The sequence below is a fragment of the Poecilia formosa genome, unplaced genomic scaffold (genome assembly GCF_000485575.1).
Source record: "Poecilia formosa unplaced genomic scaffold, Poecilia_formosa-5.1.2 Scaffold2, whole genome shotgun sequence".
In the NCBI taxonomy this organism is placed as follows: domain Eukaryota; kingdom Metazoa; phylum Chordata; class Actinopteri; order Cyprinodontiformes; family Poeciliidae; genus Poecilia; species Poecilia formosa.
In genome coordinates this window covers 5,940,980-5,957,399 of record NW_006799941.1, presented here as the reverse complement: position 1 = coordinate 5,957,399, position 16,420 = coordinate 5,940,980, and the positions used below count along the sequence as shown (strand labels likewise).

At 36.8% G+C, this 16,420-nt stretch overlaps 4 protein-coding genes across 7 annotated transcripts; 3 read left to right on the top strand and 1 right to left on the bottom strand.

Annotated features, from left to right (window-relative positions):
- The first annotated feature begins 110 nt into the window (after positions 1–110).
- LOC103137788 (translocator protein-like) lies at positions 111–7,095 on the top strand. Of its 4 annotated transcripts, none has more exons than XM_007551738.2 (4): positions 111–200; positions 5,013–5,188; positions 5,981–6,119; positions 6,228–7,094. In XM_007551738.2, exons 2-4 carry the CDS (start codon positions 5,016–5,018, stop codon positions 6,396–6,398), a joined length of 483 nt encoding a protein of 160 aa, XP_007551800.1. In that variant the 5' UTR covers positions 111–200; positions 5,013–5,015; the 3' UTR covers positions 6,399–7,094. The 4 variants fall into 4 exon arrangements, with proteins under 4 accessions (XP_007551800.1, XP_007551792.1, XP_016527034.1 ...); XM_007551730.2 differs by lacking the exon at positions 111–200 and adding an exon at positions 3,101–3,124 and having other exon boundaries at positions 6,228–7,095; XM_016671548.1 differs by lacking the exon at positions 111–200 and adding an exon at positions 3,141–3,273 and having other exon boundaries at positions 6,228–7,095.
- Positions 7,096–8,173: 1,078 nt separating this feature from the next.
- LOC103137783 (translocator protein-like) lies at positions 8,174–11,430 on the top strand. The gene is made up of 4 exons (XM_007551709.2): positions 8,174–8,535; positions 10,284–10,459; positions 10,540–10,678; positions 10,793–11,430. Exons 1-4 carry the CDS (start codon positions 8,533–8,535, stop codon positions 10,964–10,966), a joined length of 492 nt encoding a protein of 163 aa, XP_007551771.1. The 5' UTR covers positions 8,174–8,532; the 3' UTR covers positions 10,967–11,430.
- Positions 11,431–13,189: 1,759 nt separating this feature from the next.
- uqcc2 (ubiquinol-cytochrome c reductase complex assembly factor 2) lies at positions 13,190–15,370 on the bottom strand. Its single transcript, XM_007551695.2, has 4 exons — positions 15,164–15,370; positions 14,247–14,321; positions 13,469–13,535; positions 13,190–13,353 (listed from the first exon to the last, which is right to left on the bottom strand). The coding sequence occupies exons 1-4, from the start codon at positions 15,299–15,301 to the stop codon at positions 13,241–13,243; spliced, it is 393 nt and encodes a 130-aa protein (XP_007551757.1). The 5' UTR covers positions 15,302–15,370; the 3' UTR covers positions 13,190–13,240.
- A 51-nt stretch (positions 15,371–15,421) lies between these two features.
- tomm6 (translocase of outer mitochondrial membrane 6 homolog (yeast)) lies at positions 15,422–16,341 on the top strand. Its single transcript, XM_007551681.2, has 3 exons — positions 15,422–15,544; positions 16,041–16,168; positions 16,294–16,341. Exons 1-2 carry the CDS (start codon positions 15,444–15,446, stop codon positions 16,135–16,137), a joined length of 198 nt encoding a protein of 65 aa, XP_007551743.1. The 5' UTR covers positions 15,422–15,443; the 3' UTR covers positions 16,138–16,168; positions 16,294–16,341.
- The last annotated feature ends 79 nt before the right edge of the window (positions 16,342–16,420 follow it).

Sequence of the window (16,420 nt, the reverse complement as noted above, 5' to 3'; positions counted from 1 at the left end):
TGGTTGGTAGCGGGATGTGGCACTCTTGCACGGCAGAGTCTCTGCTGAATGATGCGCTGAGAACGGAGAAAATGTTATTTTTTCCTTCCTATTACGCCCCCCCTACTGCAGCACGGGCCTCCCTGCCTGTGTGACATTTCCCAAGCAGCTGGGGTGAGAGTTCACAGCCAGACAACGACGCTGAGAGGAGCGGAAAGAAGGTAAGAAACGCCGGAGGACCACGGAGGAAAAGGTGTGTCTTGGAGGAGGGGCTCATAGTTCAACGAGTGGACTGGGAACTCTGGAGCATCCCGGACTTTTTTTTTTTATGCATGCACACTAGCAAGTTGTTGTTTGTGAATAAGATGGAGGTTGTTGTTGTTGTTTTTTTTTTCTCGAAGAAATTGGGATGTAGAGTAAAAATAGGAAATAGAAATATTCTTTATTGTCCCTCAGTGGGGAAGTTTCTGTGCAACAACAGCAAACTGATTCATATAAATACAGAACGTCAAATGTATAAAAACAGAATTAAGTGTCTTATAATGACACCATTCCAACATTCTTACTGCATAATTATAGAAAATAAACAAGATTGAGTAACTGAGTAGGTTCATTTAAAAATGTCCAAAATCTCCATGTGTATTTGTGCATTAAAAATACGAATTATTTACAATAGTGCGCATTGCAAATAGAACAGACAATAGAAAACAAATCAAAAAGCAAAAGAATGAGCTGGAATCAATGCATGAAGTTTTGTAGGATAAAAAACAAAAACTTCAGTCTTCTCATTCACCTTTACACATTGTCTTACTTTACAAGCAGAAAAACTGCATAACTTTCCAGTAGAAATGTTTTTTTTTTTTTTATGTCATGCATTTTTTTTCCACACACCTCTCCTTTGTCTGGACTGGGAGAAGAATGGCCACCCACACTTGACTTATGCAGCAAGACGATGATACAAAGCACATATCAAGTCCATCTCTGAATGAACTTAAGAAAAAGGTTGTGCTGTAGCCTAGTCAAAGTGCAGCTTAGATCTGGTTGAAGAAGGACGCTCATGTTCAAAATGCCTCAAATGGAGGCTGAATTGAAACAATCCTGCTAAGAAAAGTGACTTAAAATTATTAAGCAGAGATGCGAAAGACTCCTTGCCGGTTATTCGAAACATTTGCTTTTTTACTGTATTAGATAAAAATACAGTATCTGTATTTTTATACAGATACTGTATTTTTGTATTGTGAGCTAGCTAGCTCACACTAGCTGGTGTGAGCTAGTTTGCTAGCTCACACCAGCTAGCAAACTACTTTTTGTATTTCCTCAAGTTATCTTTGCCTGATGTAAAAATGTGTCCAATGTTTTGAGTCAATGAAGTTTGACAAAATTCAAAAACATAAGAAACCTGTAAATGGGAGGTTATTTCTTCACAGCTCTGTATTTATTTGCACTTACAGGGTCGCACAGTGATTTCTGAGAGTTCCCAGTTTTTGTATCTCATTACATGAGCCACATATATCTAATCTAAGAGACTTTGCAGTTTCTTAGATTATATTTGAATGTATTAATTGCAAAGAACTCTAGTGTTTTGCTAATAGTGCTCTGCCTAGTCACTCGGAATAAAAAGGGACTGATTTTGTACGTGTAGCTGGAAAATGGATGTATGATTCTGTGTCCTTTCTCCATCCCTTTTATCTACTTACATTCACACTGCTGCACGCTTGCATAACCATAACAATGGTTATGCAAGCGTGCATAACCATTGTTATGCACGCTTAACAATGGTTATGCGTTGTTAACCATTGTTAACAATGGTTAACAACCATTGTTGTTAACCATGGTTGTGGTTAACAACAATGGTTAACAACCATTGTTGTTAACCATTGGTTAACAACAATGTTGTTAACCATTGTTGTTAACAACATTGGTTGTTAACAACAATGTTGTTAACCATTGTTGTTAACAACATTGGTTGTTAACAACCAATGTTGTTAACAACAACATTGGTTCTTATTTAAAGCTGCACTTTAAAGCAGCTTTAAAGCAGCTGCTTTAAAGTGCTGCTTTAAACACTTTAAAGCAGCATTCAGTTTTTTATGCTCCTCTATTTTTGAACAAACTTCCAGAAAACTGCATAACTGCTTAACTAAATCAAGGCTAAACTTGGTTTTGTTTTGAGCTGCCTTTAATTTATATTGGAAAATAGATTTATTCTGACCTGTATTTGAACTTTTCATGACTTCTCTTTTCTGTCGTTATGTTTCGTTTTTGTTCTTTTGCTAATTGTATTTTTATTATTAAGTAAAGCACTTTGAAGTGCCTTATGATGTGCTATACAAATGACTTGACTACCTAGCAAGTTTGCTTAATGCTATAGCACTAGAGCTATAAACACTAAAAACAACTAAATTGATTCATTGATTCAATTCATTTATTCTGGTGCAGACTGTTAACGAGGCTTGTTTGCTAGAGCAACTGCATGGAAAACATGGACATCTAGTTGTTTTACAGTGCCATCATTTATATTTTTACTTTACATTACTAAAATAATATTAATTATAGTAATATTAGAAAGTATTGCTACTTTTGCTTGAGTGAAATTTCTGGATGCATCACTGAATGAAGAACAAACATGTTTTAACTAAAAGTGCGTCAGACACAGAAACACACCTAAATATATTGAAGTCAGACTTCTTGTTTGTAAACGAGCTTTGTCTGCTGTGCTTTAGTCTTTAAAATACCAGAATTTACACATAATTGTATTTTTGTCTGTTTGATTGCATCATATTGAAATATTAAATCAGATATTCTCCTAGACTTCTTATGAAATGCGTTTTTACTCTTAGTTTTGTACTTTTTTGGATGGTAACTTACTTACATTAAAATATAAAATAAAAATATGTTGAAGTAGTTATACCTTCTTCGGCTAATGTATTAATTGACCTCTCTATAAAGCCTTTTTAAACAGAGCGTGATGATGTTCCCAGATTTAGGTTTTTCCGAGGTTAATTGAACGGGGCACAAAAAGTCTCTTTGTGGTGCAGAGGTGGGGAGCCATCTTAAACGTTTTGTAATCTCAGCAAATAAATAAATAAATATAATAAAACAGACGTGATTAGGCAATTTTAAATTAGCATCAGAACACGGAAAGGTACTGTTTGACCCGTGGACAATTTCGGAGTTATTGAATACGCTTATTATTTTAACAACTGTACGTTAGGTTTTGTTTTTGCAGCCAATAGCTGATCAGAACGTGGTGACGTTACGCTGTTTGCCTTCTTTCTCCCTACCTTCTGTAAGGTAGGGAGTGTCGGACAATAGCCTTCACCTTCAGAAACCAGCCAGTTTACGTAAACGACTGCATACAGCTTTCTTACATTACTAGTTACTTGCTTGTTGAGCTCAGGCACGCTGACGGTAAGACACAAATTGCTCTGAATTTCGAGGCCACTTTTAAATGGTTTTAGTCATGTCTCTCTCGACCACTTTCGAGTTAAATGAGGTTAGAATATAAATTGTCTTAACAGAATGTTTTATTAGTCACGTGCTTTATTTGTTTTATATGCTCTGTAAAACTCTACTGCGCAGGAAAAAAACGTTACTATAATGACATTTATGTCAGCATAGCGGATCTAAATTTGATTACACGGTGATTTGTATGTTCTGTAAAAGTAAAATAAGAATAAGACAAAAACAAAAACACGCACAATAAGATTATGTTATTAGGCCGTTTTTCAAGAAGAATATGATATTCTCTATAGATAGATATGATCTCCCTTCGATCAGGAAATGGACACCTACTTTTACCTTACTGCATAGACTTTTACCTGCAAAAGCTAGTTGTCACAGAAAAAGTTCCCCTACCCAGACTATCTGATGAACAGTGACTAAATTGATACATTCATATTTGTGCTAATTCAGCCAGAAATTTATTTTTTGTAAAAAACAAAAACAAAAAAACAACAACATGGACATACTTAGAAAAACATTTATTTTACTTCCCTTTTTTCTTACTTGTATTTAAAGGGATGCTTTATGTCACAATTAAATGTGACATAGATAGTACCCCAAATAATTAAATGTTTCAGATCATTGATAATCATAACATCTGATAAACATAAACAGAGTAAATGCAAAAAGCAGAGTTCATCCGGTTAGATGCTGCATAAAGCATAATCTGGACAGGTCGCTGTTCTGTCACACGGCAACATAGAGACACCCAGAACAAACAGCTGTGCACATACACACTCCTCACAACCACATGTTTTGGAACTGTGAGAGGACAACTACCCAGAGAGACCCTACACATGCACAGAGAGAACATGCAGACTCCATCCTGAATGACCAGAATTGAAACTCTCAACCTTCCTTCTACATTGCAGCAGTACTGACCTCTGATGCATTTCAGAAAAAGAACATCACAATAACATGCAAACTGGCAGGTGATTGTGTAAACATCTGGGGATACTTTGCTATTTTAGAAACCATGAATTCTGTTCTTAGTAAAAAAAAAAAATAAAAAGTTCAGATGGAGAATGTTCAAAAATCGGTTCATGGTCTTTAGCCCATGTATGCACCCTTGGATTTGCAGCAGGATAATGATTCAAACACATCACAACAAGTGATTTTCATGACTGAAAAACTAGACAAAATTAGGGTTTCAGAGAAGCCTAGTTGAAGTTTGGACATGATGTTGTGGTATAACCTCTGGCCATTCATGCTCAAAAATCCTGCTGTGTGGCTGAATTGAACTGAATTCTTGTGCAATTACTTTGTTTTTCTTTTTACATGGGACAAGATTAGTTTGGATTGTTATTTTCCCTTAATAAGTGAAATCACCCTTTAACAACTACTTTTGTATTTAGTCGCATTAGTTGAGTGATAATAAAATGTTCTTGTTAATGTGAAAGTTGTGACAAAAAAAGAAAAAAAAAATCTGAAGATATTTGTCTGGGAGAAAATACTTTTCACCGTATTGTATAATTCCTGCGACCTATCTTTATCGGAATCAGTCATAAACTCATCTGGTCTTGTTTCAGACCATGTCTCTGCCAATGATTGGGTTCACGGCCCTGCCCCACGTCGGAGGGATTCTTGGTGGCTTCATCAGACGCAGGGAGGTCTACACCTGGTACGCAAGCCTGAAGAAACCCTCATGGTGCCCACCGAACGGAGCGTTCCCTGTGGTGTGGACGAGTCTTTACACAGGGATGGGGTAAATTATACACAACATTAAGTTCAGTCTTAAAGAGAACCTGTCCTTTTCGTACTTAATTCAGGAATTGTTTTCATGTTTTCAAAATGAAAAGCGCAGGACCAGGAGCTGATATATCGTCACCTCACAGTGTACGTGTATGGCTTTATTGCTCTGTTATCATTCCTGCAGTGCAAGTTATTTTTACACATGCTAAGGAGGAACAAAAATAAAAAGTGATGCAGAGTGCATGTAGGTGGATTTTCAAACATACTTGAATATACTGATGATTAATCTGAATGCATGGATGGTTTAGTATTTCAAAACTGAATATACTTTGTAAATGTATTTTTCACTGTAACATCTGAGATTTTACTGTTTTCTTTCCTTTCTGCTTTTGAAACAATATATTTTGAACCTAAAAATACAGAAGTATTGAAAATAAAAATAAAAACATTGCATCAAACTAATTGTTGTAATAGCTGATGAAACTGTAATCTCTAGTAATATTTTATCTTTACTGTTTAGCAATTAATAGCGATACCAAGCAAAATATTTTGGATTTAACAATTATAATGCTATTAATATAATATTGCCATGGAAAATAATTAGACTTTTGAGTCTATTTGCAGACGCAGCTGCTACCACTTTGGCTCCAAGGAACATTTTCCTTCTTTAGGCTTTTGTGCTGTACTCACTTATGAAGAAAGAAAAATCTTCTCTTTTGTAATGGATTAAGTGTTAAGAATTTGTCCATTATTATTATTATTATTATTATTATTATTATTATTTTATTTGTATTTTTCCATGCAGGTATGGATCCTACCTAATTTGGAAAGAGCTTGGGGGTTTCACTGAGGATGCAGTGGTTCCGATGGGACTTTATGGGCTGCAGCTCGCTCTGAATTGGGCATCAGTTCCTCTTTTCTTCGGTGCACACAGCCAAAAATGGGTAGGCTTTAAAACATAGAGGTCTCTTTTAGTGTTATTTTAAAATTCTAGAAGTGAATTTTACTATTGCAAATTGTCTGATTAAATGTGTTTTATGTTCACATTTTAGGGTCTAATTGAGATCGTGCTTCTGGATGGGGCGATTGGAGCCACCATGTTGTCTTGGTATCCCATTAACCGCACCGCCTCTCTGCTCTTAGCGCCATATCTGGCTTGGATGTGTTACACCACCGCCATCCGTTACTGTATATGGAGAGACAACCCTGATAAAAAAGAGTAGAGTACAGTTTACAGTATTTTTCTAGGTCATTCCTGTACAACAAATCAGCATGTGTAACCTAAAAAATAATTAGTTTTTTCTACCAAATTACATGATAGTCTGATTCTAAAAGCAATGATTGATGGGGTTTTTTTCTGTGTGGTAAGGGCAGCTATGAGGTAGTCAGCTTCTAAAAACTATTATTATGGTATTACTGAGAAAATTAACTATGTACCTCCAGCTGTTAATCAATTTTATTTACTTATTTAATCCTGTACTGTCACTGGGCACAGGACAGGGTACACCAAGGACAGGTCACACTCACCTTCGCACACACAGGAGCAGCTTAGAAACTTTGTAAATTTCTTAGAAGCTATCTAATTAAATCAGATCGTTTTTATTTTGAGTAATGTGTAGGCTAATTTGAACTTAAACTACGAATGTCCAAAATTATTGAGCAACAGAAACCTTGTATCTAACAGGCTACGTTGTAACTGCTTTGGAATGCTCTTCTTTCTGTGTAATTTACATGTTTGTTTCTGCAAAGTTTCTTCTGGTAATACTCTTGACCAGCAACTTGAGCTTTTTGTTTTTTAGCCCCAGAAAAATTTAATAAACTGAAGTGCCTGGACGAGAGACGTTTGCTAAAAGGCTTTTGTCTCATCTCTGTACTCTTTTCAGTCATGAATTATTGAATAAAACCGTGCCACATAAAGTTTACAAGTGGACCAATTTTATTTGTTGAAAAAAATTACATCCCCTGATGTTTGTGTATAGCCTGTTATCCAGGAGAAAACTTCTTAAATAGAAAATAAATGCACTTCCCTTGTCTTTTGAAGAGCTTTCACCCCTCCCCTACATGATGAAAAAATTTCAAAAAACAAGAAAAGTTCAGTTGCTTTTTCATTCGTATTTTAGATTACCTAAAAATAATTTGTTTGTAGATGCCACAGGAGTGACGAATTGTTGATATGCTGGCTGTTTATGAAAATGCAGGCATATTACCAAAATTAATCAGATATATAACTATGAGCTACATGTTGCATAAAGTCATTTAGTCATCGTGAGCCATGAATTTCTCAAGTCTATGATTCACATCCATATTGTGAATGGCAGAAACCAAGATTCATTGAAGATAAATCTTTTGGATTAATGTGAACAAAAAAAAATTTTGAAAAAGCACTTTGACTTCAGGCCAAGTGATTTATTTGATAAACTAAAATTAAAGTAGTGCAAAATAGTTCGCTGAATGGAAAATGATACAGAGTTTAAGTTTTTTTTATAAGTTAAAATCTGAAAAGTGATGTAATTCACTAGCCACAACCAACCATGGTTACAGAAAAACCTGTGGAGTCAGAAAAATCACTTAGAACCTGTCTGACATGTCTAAAACACAAAGGTCCACTTGAAAACAATTAAAGAGAGAAACAAAGTAATCCATAATCAATCTGGAAAGGTTTACGAAACCTTTGGGAGTCCTGCCCTATTTATTTTTAATTATGTCAGTTTTGGTCCTCCATAGATTAACTTCAGGCTCCTGCAGTAAATAATTTTCTGTATTTTGACTTTCAAGTAGTCATTGCTGTTCTCTGACAAATACCATGTCTGTCTATATTTTTAGAGAATACTTGACGGCTTAAAAGTTTCAAAACAGTAAACCATGTCAAATATGTTGAAATGTTAATGATTTAAACATCAGGGACACGCTGGGGTTGTATCACAGCTGCAGCTAAGAGTCAACGCCATTCATGTAAAAAGGGAGGGAACTATCTTGAGCCTTTAGCAATCTTTGTTGTCTTCACGTTTCCGCCGACTGAAAAGCCAACGGGAAACTTGTAGTAGTAACAGGCTGAGCAGGAAAAGTGTTAGCTTCTGTCATTTTTGACCCTCGCTCTCTCAGTGTTATATGTTTTTTAGACTTCCTGACTGTAGGTAGATTTGTATCCTCCCGACCAGCCGTTGGCCACAGCGCCGTCACGTCGTTTGGGAGGCTGATCGTGGGAGGGACTGAGGAGTGACCGCGGCGATAAGGCTGCCCTGCCCTTTAAAAGCAGCTATATCACAGGACTATCAGCATGCTAGAGACTGCGTGTCTGTAGTCTGCTGTTGTTTTTAGCTTTTATATATACAGCATATCAACTATCCGGACTGAGAGATGGTAAGTGTTTCAAACAAACTCATGATCAGAGCAGAAACACGATGAGTGAAATTACTTTTTTCTGGAACTTTGACCTTTGTGTGTCTTAAATAATATTACAACAAAGGAAATGCGTGTTAGCTCTTTTTTTGTTTACATGCCGTTCAACCTGCCAAAACAGCCATTATTCCTACAGTTCCACGAAATGTCCATATTTTTTTATATTAATTAAGCAGATTATTTTTGAGTATTCTGGAGAACTGTCAGTTTGGACACGCCTTACACCGCGCAAGTTACGAAACAAGGCATACAAGTTTACAGTTCAAATACAGTACTAGATTCAAAAGCTGATCCTGTAATTTTAACTTACTGAATCTGGTCATATTAGCTAAATATTTGAATGGTTATCCATGTACCCACATGGAGTTATCAGCAGGACCGGTAGGCCCTTGACCTTCCTGGAGATTGAATAAGAAATACATAATGACACGTAACCAACTTTATTGGGAGGTTGTTAAATTAATGGTTACTGTGGACAAATAGACTGGACTATATGTTTTTTGGTAAAAACTTGACCGGCTTATACACTGATAAAACAGTAAACTAAAGGTTAAAAATTAAAATTTATTTATTTGAAGAAACAAAATCCAAAGTAATTACACTATAGAGCTAAGTCAGCTCAAAATGTGTTTCTATAGCACACTTTAAAGATCAGTTGAACAAGGTGCTCAGTGCAGCAAAAGTTATGAAACTTAGTAACTTGGTTAGAAAAATATACATTGTACTGCAACATAAAACGTATGAAAAGGAAACCTACAATATCCAAGTGCTTCGAGACAATGTGTACATGTATAAAATGTAGCTTTACGTTTCCACATAAATAGGCTGTAGTTTATGTATTAATTAAGCATATATAGTATGTGCTCTCTTAAGTTTGCTACTATTTTCACCTGTTCAGAATGACCTAAAGTTGAACATTGTTGTTGTTTGTGAAGAACAAGCAAATCATATTCAACAACGCAGCATGTCTTTTGCACTTTCTGCAACAATTATTTTATCCTGAACGGTTTCTATTCGATTTCCAGACAGACAAAAGTGTGTCGGTGTTTCAAATCCACTTTTATTGTGGTTTTCATTTCTGAATGACATTGTCAGCCTAGAATGGTCTCAAAACCTTGGAAGACATGGACATAGAAAAACATGGGAAAAAAAACATCCAACCTTGTAGATGATTTTGTAGGTTAACTTTGGAAATGAAAATATGTTTTCAAATTTTTTTTCTTGTTTTTGCAAGGTAGGTAGATGTAATATAATGTAAAATTATGTTGTATTTTGTGCAAGTGTGGCACAAACGTCCACACGTTCTAGACATTGTGTTGATCACTCTGTGGTGGGAACTTATGCACATGTTTTGAAACATTTCATACACAAAGATTGAACAACATGGTTCATTCTCTTAGTTTGCGTAAAAATACAGAAAAAAGTCAACATTTTTACATTTGTTTTTGTTTGAAATGGAGATATTGTAATATTACAGTCACACTTAAAAACACAGTTTAGTTATCAGCTACTTATACATTTTAGTCTTTCATTCATGACTTGTCCAATGACCTTGTCAATTAGAGGTCAGCTGTGCTTTTACCCTGAAAAATGCTTTTTTTTTTTTTTTTTGCCTGCCTCTTCAGAGTTTATGAAAGTTATTGTATAACATGGTAGTTAATATCTGCAGCTTTAGCAGGGTAAACTGTTACAACTTGCTCTTATCTCAGACCATGTGGCTGCCTATGATTGGAATGACGGCGTTGCCACACGTCGGTGGTTTCTATGGTGGCTTCATTACACGCAAAGAGGTAAAAAACTGGTACCCAACCCTGAACAAACCCTCATGGCGCCCACCAAACGCAGCATTCCCTGTGGTGTGGACTTGCCTGTACACTGGAATGGGGTAAGTGGGACACTAGATGACTCATACAGCCATTCTGCTCTAGAGTGAGTTTATTTTTTTGAATGTTTTCTTTTATGCAGGTATGGCTCCTACCTGATCTGGAAAGAGCTTGGAGGTTTCACTGAAGATGCTGTGGTTCCACTGGGGCTTTATGGGCTGCAGCTCGCTCTGAACTGGGCCTGGACTCCCATTTTCTTTGGCGCACACAAGCTGAAATGGGTATGTTTTTGTTTGGTTTTTTTCACTCAAACAGGTTACCTAATGCATGTAGAGGATGATCAATGTTTGAAATCCAGTCCAGTCAATGAGATGCCCTCCCCCTGTGTAATTCAGGCCCTGGTGGAGATCGTGTTTCTCACGGGGACGGTTGGAGCCACCATGGTGTCTTGGTATTCCATCAGCCACACCGCCACCCTGCTCCTCGCTCCCTATCTGTCCTGGCTGTGCCTCGCCACAGCCCTCAACTACTGCATATGGAGAGATAACCCAGAGAAAAAGGAAGAGTAGAGCACATTGCAGTGTGTTTATTTCCATTGCTAAATCTTGACTCGTCACGATAAAATTCCTTTGCAGAAATGACAGATCAGTTTCACAGCTGCTTTTTTTTTGAGTTTATGATTCAGCTTTTGTCTATCAGTTTGACGAGGACCTGTCTACATGTTATTAGTAAATAACACCCAATTGTTCTGCAGACCACCGTGCTCTTCAATCTAACTCTTAAAAATGTGCACTATTCCTGTCAAACTAATGAACAAATTAAGGTATAGTACATTCTGATCAAAGCTTTCGAGTATCCAGCTTAACTCAGGATCCACATTGGAACCGAGTTGTGGTATTTTTCTGTGCTTCCTTTGCTAAACATTTTTTTCCGGTCATGCTTTTCCAATTAACATTTATGCGTGTAAAAGTTTGGTGTTCTAATTTGCATGTTTTTCCATTTGTAAATAAAATGGGTTTTTTTTTTAAGCAAACCAGAGCAACTTTTTTTTTAAAAGACAGACGTAAGAAGACTTTGTTCATAAAATCTCTTTCTGTTTAAAATGAGCTGCTGTAGATCCTGTTTCTAACGTGGCGTCAGCCTGGTGTTCACTGCTGCGAGAATAAGAGGAGTTGCAGCTTCAACATGTAGCTGATTAGGCTTTGCATAATTCACAAATACATATTTCAACTAATTTAAATGAGTTAAATGTAATTCTCTTTAAACATGCTGACATCCATTTTAATTTTACTTGCATAAAATGTACTCACTGTCGTAAAATGGCATTTTCTCATTTGTAAATGAGATTTTGTAAGCAAACTTTTGAAGAGTCCTTCCTTAAAAACAAGAAGATTGTCCCAGTAGATCACAGCCCAAACATAAATAATCACAAACACTATTTCTGCAAAAGGAGTTGAACTTTCTTTGGTTGTAAATATAAACATTAAAATATCTATAAAGCAAAGAGTGCATATACCTTTGACATGTTATAAACACATTTCAGTCCATCACATAATGCTAAATCTGGACATGGATAGTGAGATTCTCACAGCATGATAACCTTGAGTAAAATAAACGCCACGGTCTTAAAACGTTGTACAGAAAAATTATGACATGACGGGATTGCTTTTCCCAACTGTAGCTTTAAGGCAGTGGTTCTTAACCTGGGTTCGATCGAACCCCAGGGGTTCGATGAGTCGGTCTCGGGTCGTGATGACGCCCCGCTTTGCTGCAGAGGATCACGTTACATTGCTTAGCCAATCAGAGCTGCGGAGGAGCACTGATTGAAGGAGTTCCACTCTCAGCATGGATTTGAACTTGTGCCTTTGAGCAAAACTCAGTTTTTATCAAATTCTATAGCTTCTAAATCTGCTCCTTATCGCATCTTTTCGGGGTCGCTACTGCCTCTAGTGGCGTGGGGGTGGCAACACAACTAATATAATTACATTACTAAATCAGAATACCGCAAAGTCTTTATTATTTATTATTAATTTTTCATTCTCTTAAGAGTGTAGAGCTAATTAAATGAACTAAACAAGACCTTGAAGTGGTTCCAATTTCTCTCGATGGCCAACCTGTTGAAACTGTGGCAGATTTTAAATACCTTGGGTCGTTCCTGGTCATTCAGCTCAACTTTGCTGAAAACACTGACTATATTTTGAAGAACTGTTCTCAGAGACTCTACCTTTTAAGAAGACTTAGTGATCTTGGGGAGACCTAACTAGACTCTAGTTGGGTCACCCCAATGTCTTGAATTTGGGAGGAGAAAAAAAAAAAATCACTACAGAAGGGTTCGGTGAATGCACATATGAAACTGGTGGGTTCGGTACCTCAAAAAAGGTTAAGAACCACTGCTTTAAGGCGATCGCTCAAAGTCAGTCTAATCTATCACAGTCTTTCAAGATTCAGCAGGATTTATCGTTAGCCTGTGTAAGCAGAACAATTTAATCGCATCAAGTCCCCACTTCTTCCTTTTTTTTTGTGTCATTCCTCATTTTTCTCCATGTATGTTTTCTTCTCTCTCTCCCTTCTTGTGTCTTCCATTATTCATGTTTCATTTCCTCCATGTCCTTCCAGTTTCAGATTTTTCCCTGTGACATATTAACAGCCTGACTATTGCCTATTAAGTGATAGTGTATTGCAATTGTTGTTAAAAACGTTTTTTGGTTGTTTCAGATGTTCTGGTTTAGTTTTTGAAAAGCAGTATTGATTATTTAAATATTTTAATAGTCCAAAACAAAAAAAAAGACAAATCCACAAAGATAATATTTATTTTTATACAAGCAACATAGAAAAGAAAAATGTTATTTTTCAGGAGCTTTTTCTGGACCGTCTTCTGGTGATTTGGAGGAGAATCTCTCCATTAGCGACTTCCATAAACCCTTCTTTTCCTCATCCATGCTCTGTTGCATACTGCCTGTAAAACAATTATTAAATAAGGTGTAAAAATACATCACTGTTTTTTCAGGGTCATTTTATTGTAACTGGTTAAGAGCAATGATGACGCTGCACATTGTAATCAGAGTGCATACCTGACAAAAGTACTCGACACTCCTCCACTGTAACTCCTGTAAAACTTGTGTCTCTCACACGAGGAAACTAAAACACACAAACATATTTACATTCTATACAACAAAGCTTCCTGCTACATTTTTCTGTATTCTGCACAATTTCTACTTATTAGGAGCTGAATGTGAAATTTTCAGGCTACACACATGACATATTTTCATTCTAGTTGGTTTACTTTCTTTGGACAAACACTGGCAACACAAAGTACATGACACTCTATGCATTATACATGTGGTATTTGTGGTTAGAATAGATTTTAAAAGTGGAGGTTCTTTACAGATTAACCTAGTTTAGCCTTCACTTTAAATAAAACATGTTTTACTATCATCTTCACAGTTGCAGAAGTATTTATTTACTTTTCACATTATGTCACGTTACAACCACTAACTTCATTTTATTTTACTCGGATTTTATGTGACTGAACAACAAAAAGTAGTTCAGAATTAAGTGAAAGGAAAATAATAATATGGTTTGCATTTAACACAAAAAATCTGAAAGGTGTGACATGCATTTGCATGCAGACTTTCTCCGTCAACACTTTGTATCGTTACCATGACAAAAAAAGTCAATAAAATAGATTTCATTTGTGGCTATTATAAGTCAAAATGTGAAAACGTTCAAGAAGCATGAATCTTTTTGTGAAACATTGTAGAGCAAAAGAAGTGGATTACTGGCCAAGCTGTGATAAATCATAAACGAATCAGGTTTTCATCAATGCAGTTCATTTGGATGCATACTTACCCGCTGTCTGTATACATTTCCATTGATGCGAGCCAAACTTTCATACATTTGGTCACATTTCTCGGGATCTGCAAGCTGGAGACGTATGACAAGAAGAAGCAAAATGTGTTATTTATATGTCAAGGAGCATGCACAACAACTTTATTTACCTTTTACAAATTAGTAATTAATCAAGTTGCTAAAGTTTGACAAACTTGTTTGGAATTATATTCCCCCCGCCCCCCAAAATTTATGAATAACTAGTGATGTCTAAGATGAGTGTTTTCTATATTTATGCTAAATTTGTGTTATGTGCATAATTCTACTTCTTCTATAACAACTGCAAAGAACTGGAGTCAGTATTACTTAAATATATAAATGTAAAGTAGTCAGAAATTAATCTAGAGCAGATGAACTGATTAGGTTTTTCCTGGCCAATACCAACATCCGGTTTCCATTAAGGTCTGACCTGCTGGTTTGAGTTAGTAAGTATTTTGAGTTTTATTTCCAAGGATTTTAGCTCAATAAAGAGAAAAATATGAGCTATATTGTTATTTTTAATAAACAAACTGCCTTAGTTTGAGGCTATGTGTCTAAAGGATGAAACTAGTGAGTTATTTTCATGAACAGTGAGAAACCTGGTTTTTCAGTATCTGACTTGATTATCACCAAGAATGGTCAAAGAAAAGCATCCAGTTAATTGGTTCATCTAGGGTAACACCTGAGCAAAAGTAATTTTAAAAATAGTTGCTGGGGGTGGGGGGATTTCCCCTATTTCTATAAAGTCGAACTTCTGTTATCTGTTTTTGCAGCCGGGTTATTAGTAGTGCTGTCAGAGTAATAATAAAGAAGCTCCCCCAGGTATCAACAACTAATGCTAAAAACAAGGGCGTCCTCTGTTAGCGCTGATCGATGGAGCCGTGTGCGTGACCTTCTACCTGCGTGTTTTCACCCTCGCGGAACGCAGAAGCCACTCTCTGCCGCAGAAATGTCCCCAGATCCCGTGCCTTCTTGGTCTCGTCTCGGGGCCATTCCTCACACAGTTTAAGAAACCGACGGTACCTGGTGGCAGACATCTTTGGTCATGTAATATTATATGGACACGAGCGGAGATTAATCCTCTCGGGCACCCGTATTTGTGCCACAACTAAATTCGTCCCCTCTCCCAAATGCCTACGCTGGTTCCGTCTTCGCTCCTCGCTGCCACCTTCTGCTAGCATGATGAGCGGTTCAAACGCGAAAGGGAGCTTTCCATCCCGGGTGTCTGAGTGGATCAGCTCGACGTATCGCTTTGCGACAGACAGAAACGACTTTAGGAGGTGAGAAGTGTGTTATTTTGTGCTGAGTTTAACTGTTCCCCTAGCGTTAGCTCATGCTGCTGGATTTGTCCTTGTGCCGCTCACTGATGCTAATGCTAGTCAGCTAAAGCATGTTATTTACACGTACGGGCTTGTCATTTTTATGTATTCCATGTGATATGTGTAATTTTTAATATAATATCCATTCCTCCGTTAACTCTCGGGAACTTATGATGCCTAAACTCTTTTCACTTGGTATGTATGAACTAAACTAGCAAAGCCCCTGGGTTTGTGATCTTCAGGGGGATATATTGGATAACAAGTGACCACATTATCCCTAGAAATAATGTGGTAGGAGCCAGAGAAGGAAGTTTTAGACTTAGCGTCCGGGTTCTCGACCCAGTCTAAAATAGTCCATAATGGCTTACACGTAGTTTCTTTAAACAGAAATACACCACAGCAACAAAAACGGTAAACATTTCTTAATTTGCTTCTTTCTTTGTTTTCTTCATTTCAGGAATCTTCTGGTTAACCTGGGTTTGTTTGCCGCCGGAGTCTGGGTGGCTAGAAATCTCTCAGATTTCGACTTGATGTCTCCTCAGCCGGTGACTTAACCTGCTGATCTTGACCAAAAACAGGATGATTGTAAGACATATTTCTGTATTGCAGAAAAGTTTACAGTTATTCTGAAACATTGGCAGAAAATGTAGAAGCAATATATATACTTAAAAAAGTTCTTTGACTAAAGTGCTGGTTTTGCCCCTTTTTAGGAATCTTGGACCAACAAAGAAGAAGTGAGGGACATGATGAAATACTTGGAAAACAAAGTGTTTTTGTTTACATGACATTTTTTCCCCCCCTCCTATGTACACAAGTGCACAGGCGTCATCTCTATTT

What these genes read in the sequence shown, in the direction of transcription:
- LOC103137788 (XM_007551730.2), top strand. Translation starts at nt 5,016, where the DNA reads ATGTCTCTGCCAATGATTGGGTTCACGGCCCTGCCCCACGTCGGAGGG. An exon ending in AGTCTTTACACAGGGATGGG is followed by an intron (nt 5,189 to 5,980) that starts GTAAATTATACA and finishes TTTTCCATGCAG; the next exon opens with GTATGGATCCTACCTAATTT. An exon ending in GTGCACACAGCCAAAAATGG is followed by an intron (nt 6,120 to 6,227) that starts GTAGGCTTTAAA and finishes TTCACATTTTAG; the next exon opens with GGTCTAATTGAGATCGTGCT.
- LOC103137783 (XM_007551709.2), top strand. An exon ending in TGCCTGTACACTGGAATGGG is followed by an intron (nt 10,460 to 10,539) that starts GTAAGTGGGACA and finishes TCTTTTATGCAG; the next exon opens with GTATGGCTCCTACCTGATCT. An exon ending in GCGCACACAAGCTGAAATGG is followed by an intron (nt 10,679 to 10,792) that starts GTATGTTTTTGT and finishes TGTGTAATTCAG; the next exon opens with GCCCTGGTGGAGATCGTGTT.
- uqcc2 (XM_007551695.2), bottom strand. Translation starts at nt 15,301, where the DNA reads ATGTCTGCCACCAGGTACCGTCGGTTTCTTAAACTGTGTGAGGAATGG. An exon ending in GCGAGGGTGAAAACACGCAG is followed by an intron (nt 14,322 to 15,163) that starts GTAGAAGGTCAC and finishes ATACGTCTCCAG; the next exon opens with CTTGCAGATCCCGAGAAATG. An exon ending in GAAATGTATACAGACAGCGG is followed by an intron (nt 13,536 to 14,246) that starts GTAAGTATGCAT and finishes TGTGTGTTTTAG; the next exon opens with TTTCCTCGTGTGAGAGACAC.
- tomm6 (XM_007551681.2), top strand. Translation starts at nt 15,444, where the DNA reads ATGATGAGCGGTTCAAACGCGAAAGGGAGCTTTCCATCCCGGGTGTCT. An exon ending in GACAGAAACGACTTTAGGAG is followed by an intron (nt 15,545 to 16,040) that starts GTGAGAAGTGTG and finishes TCTTCATTTCAG; the next exon opens with GAATCTTCTGGTTAACCTGG.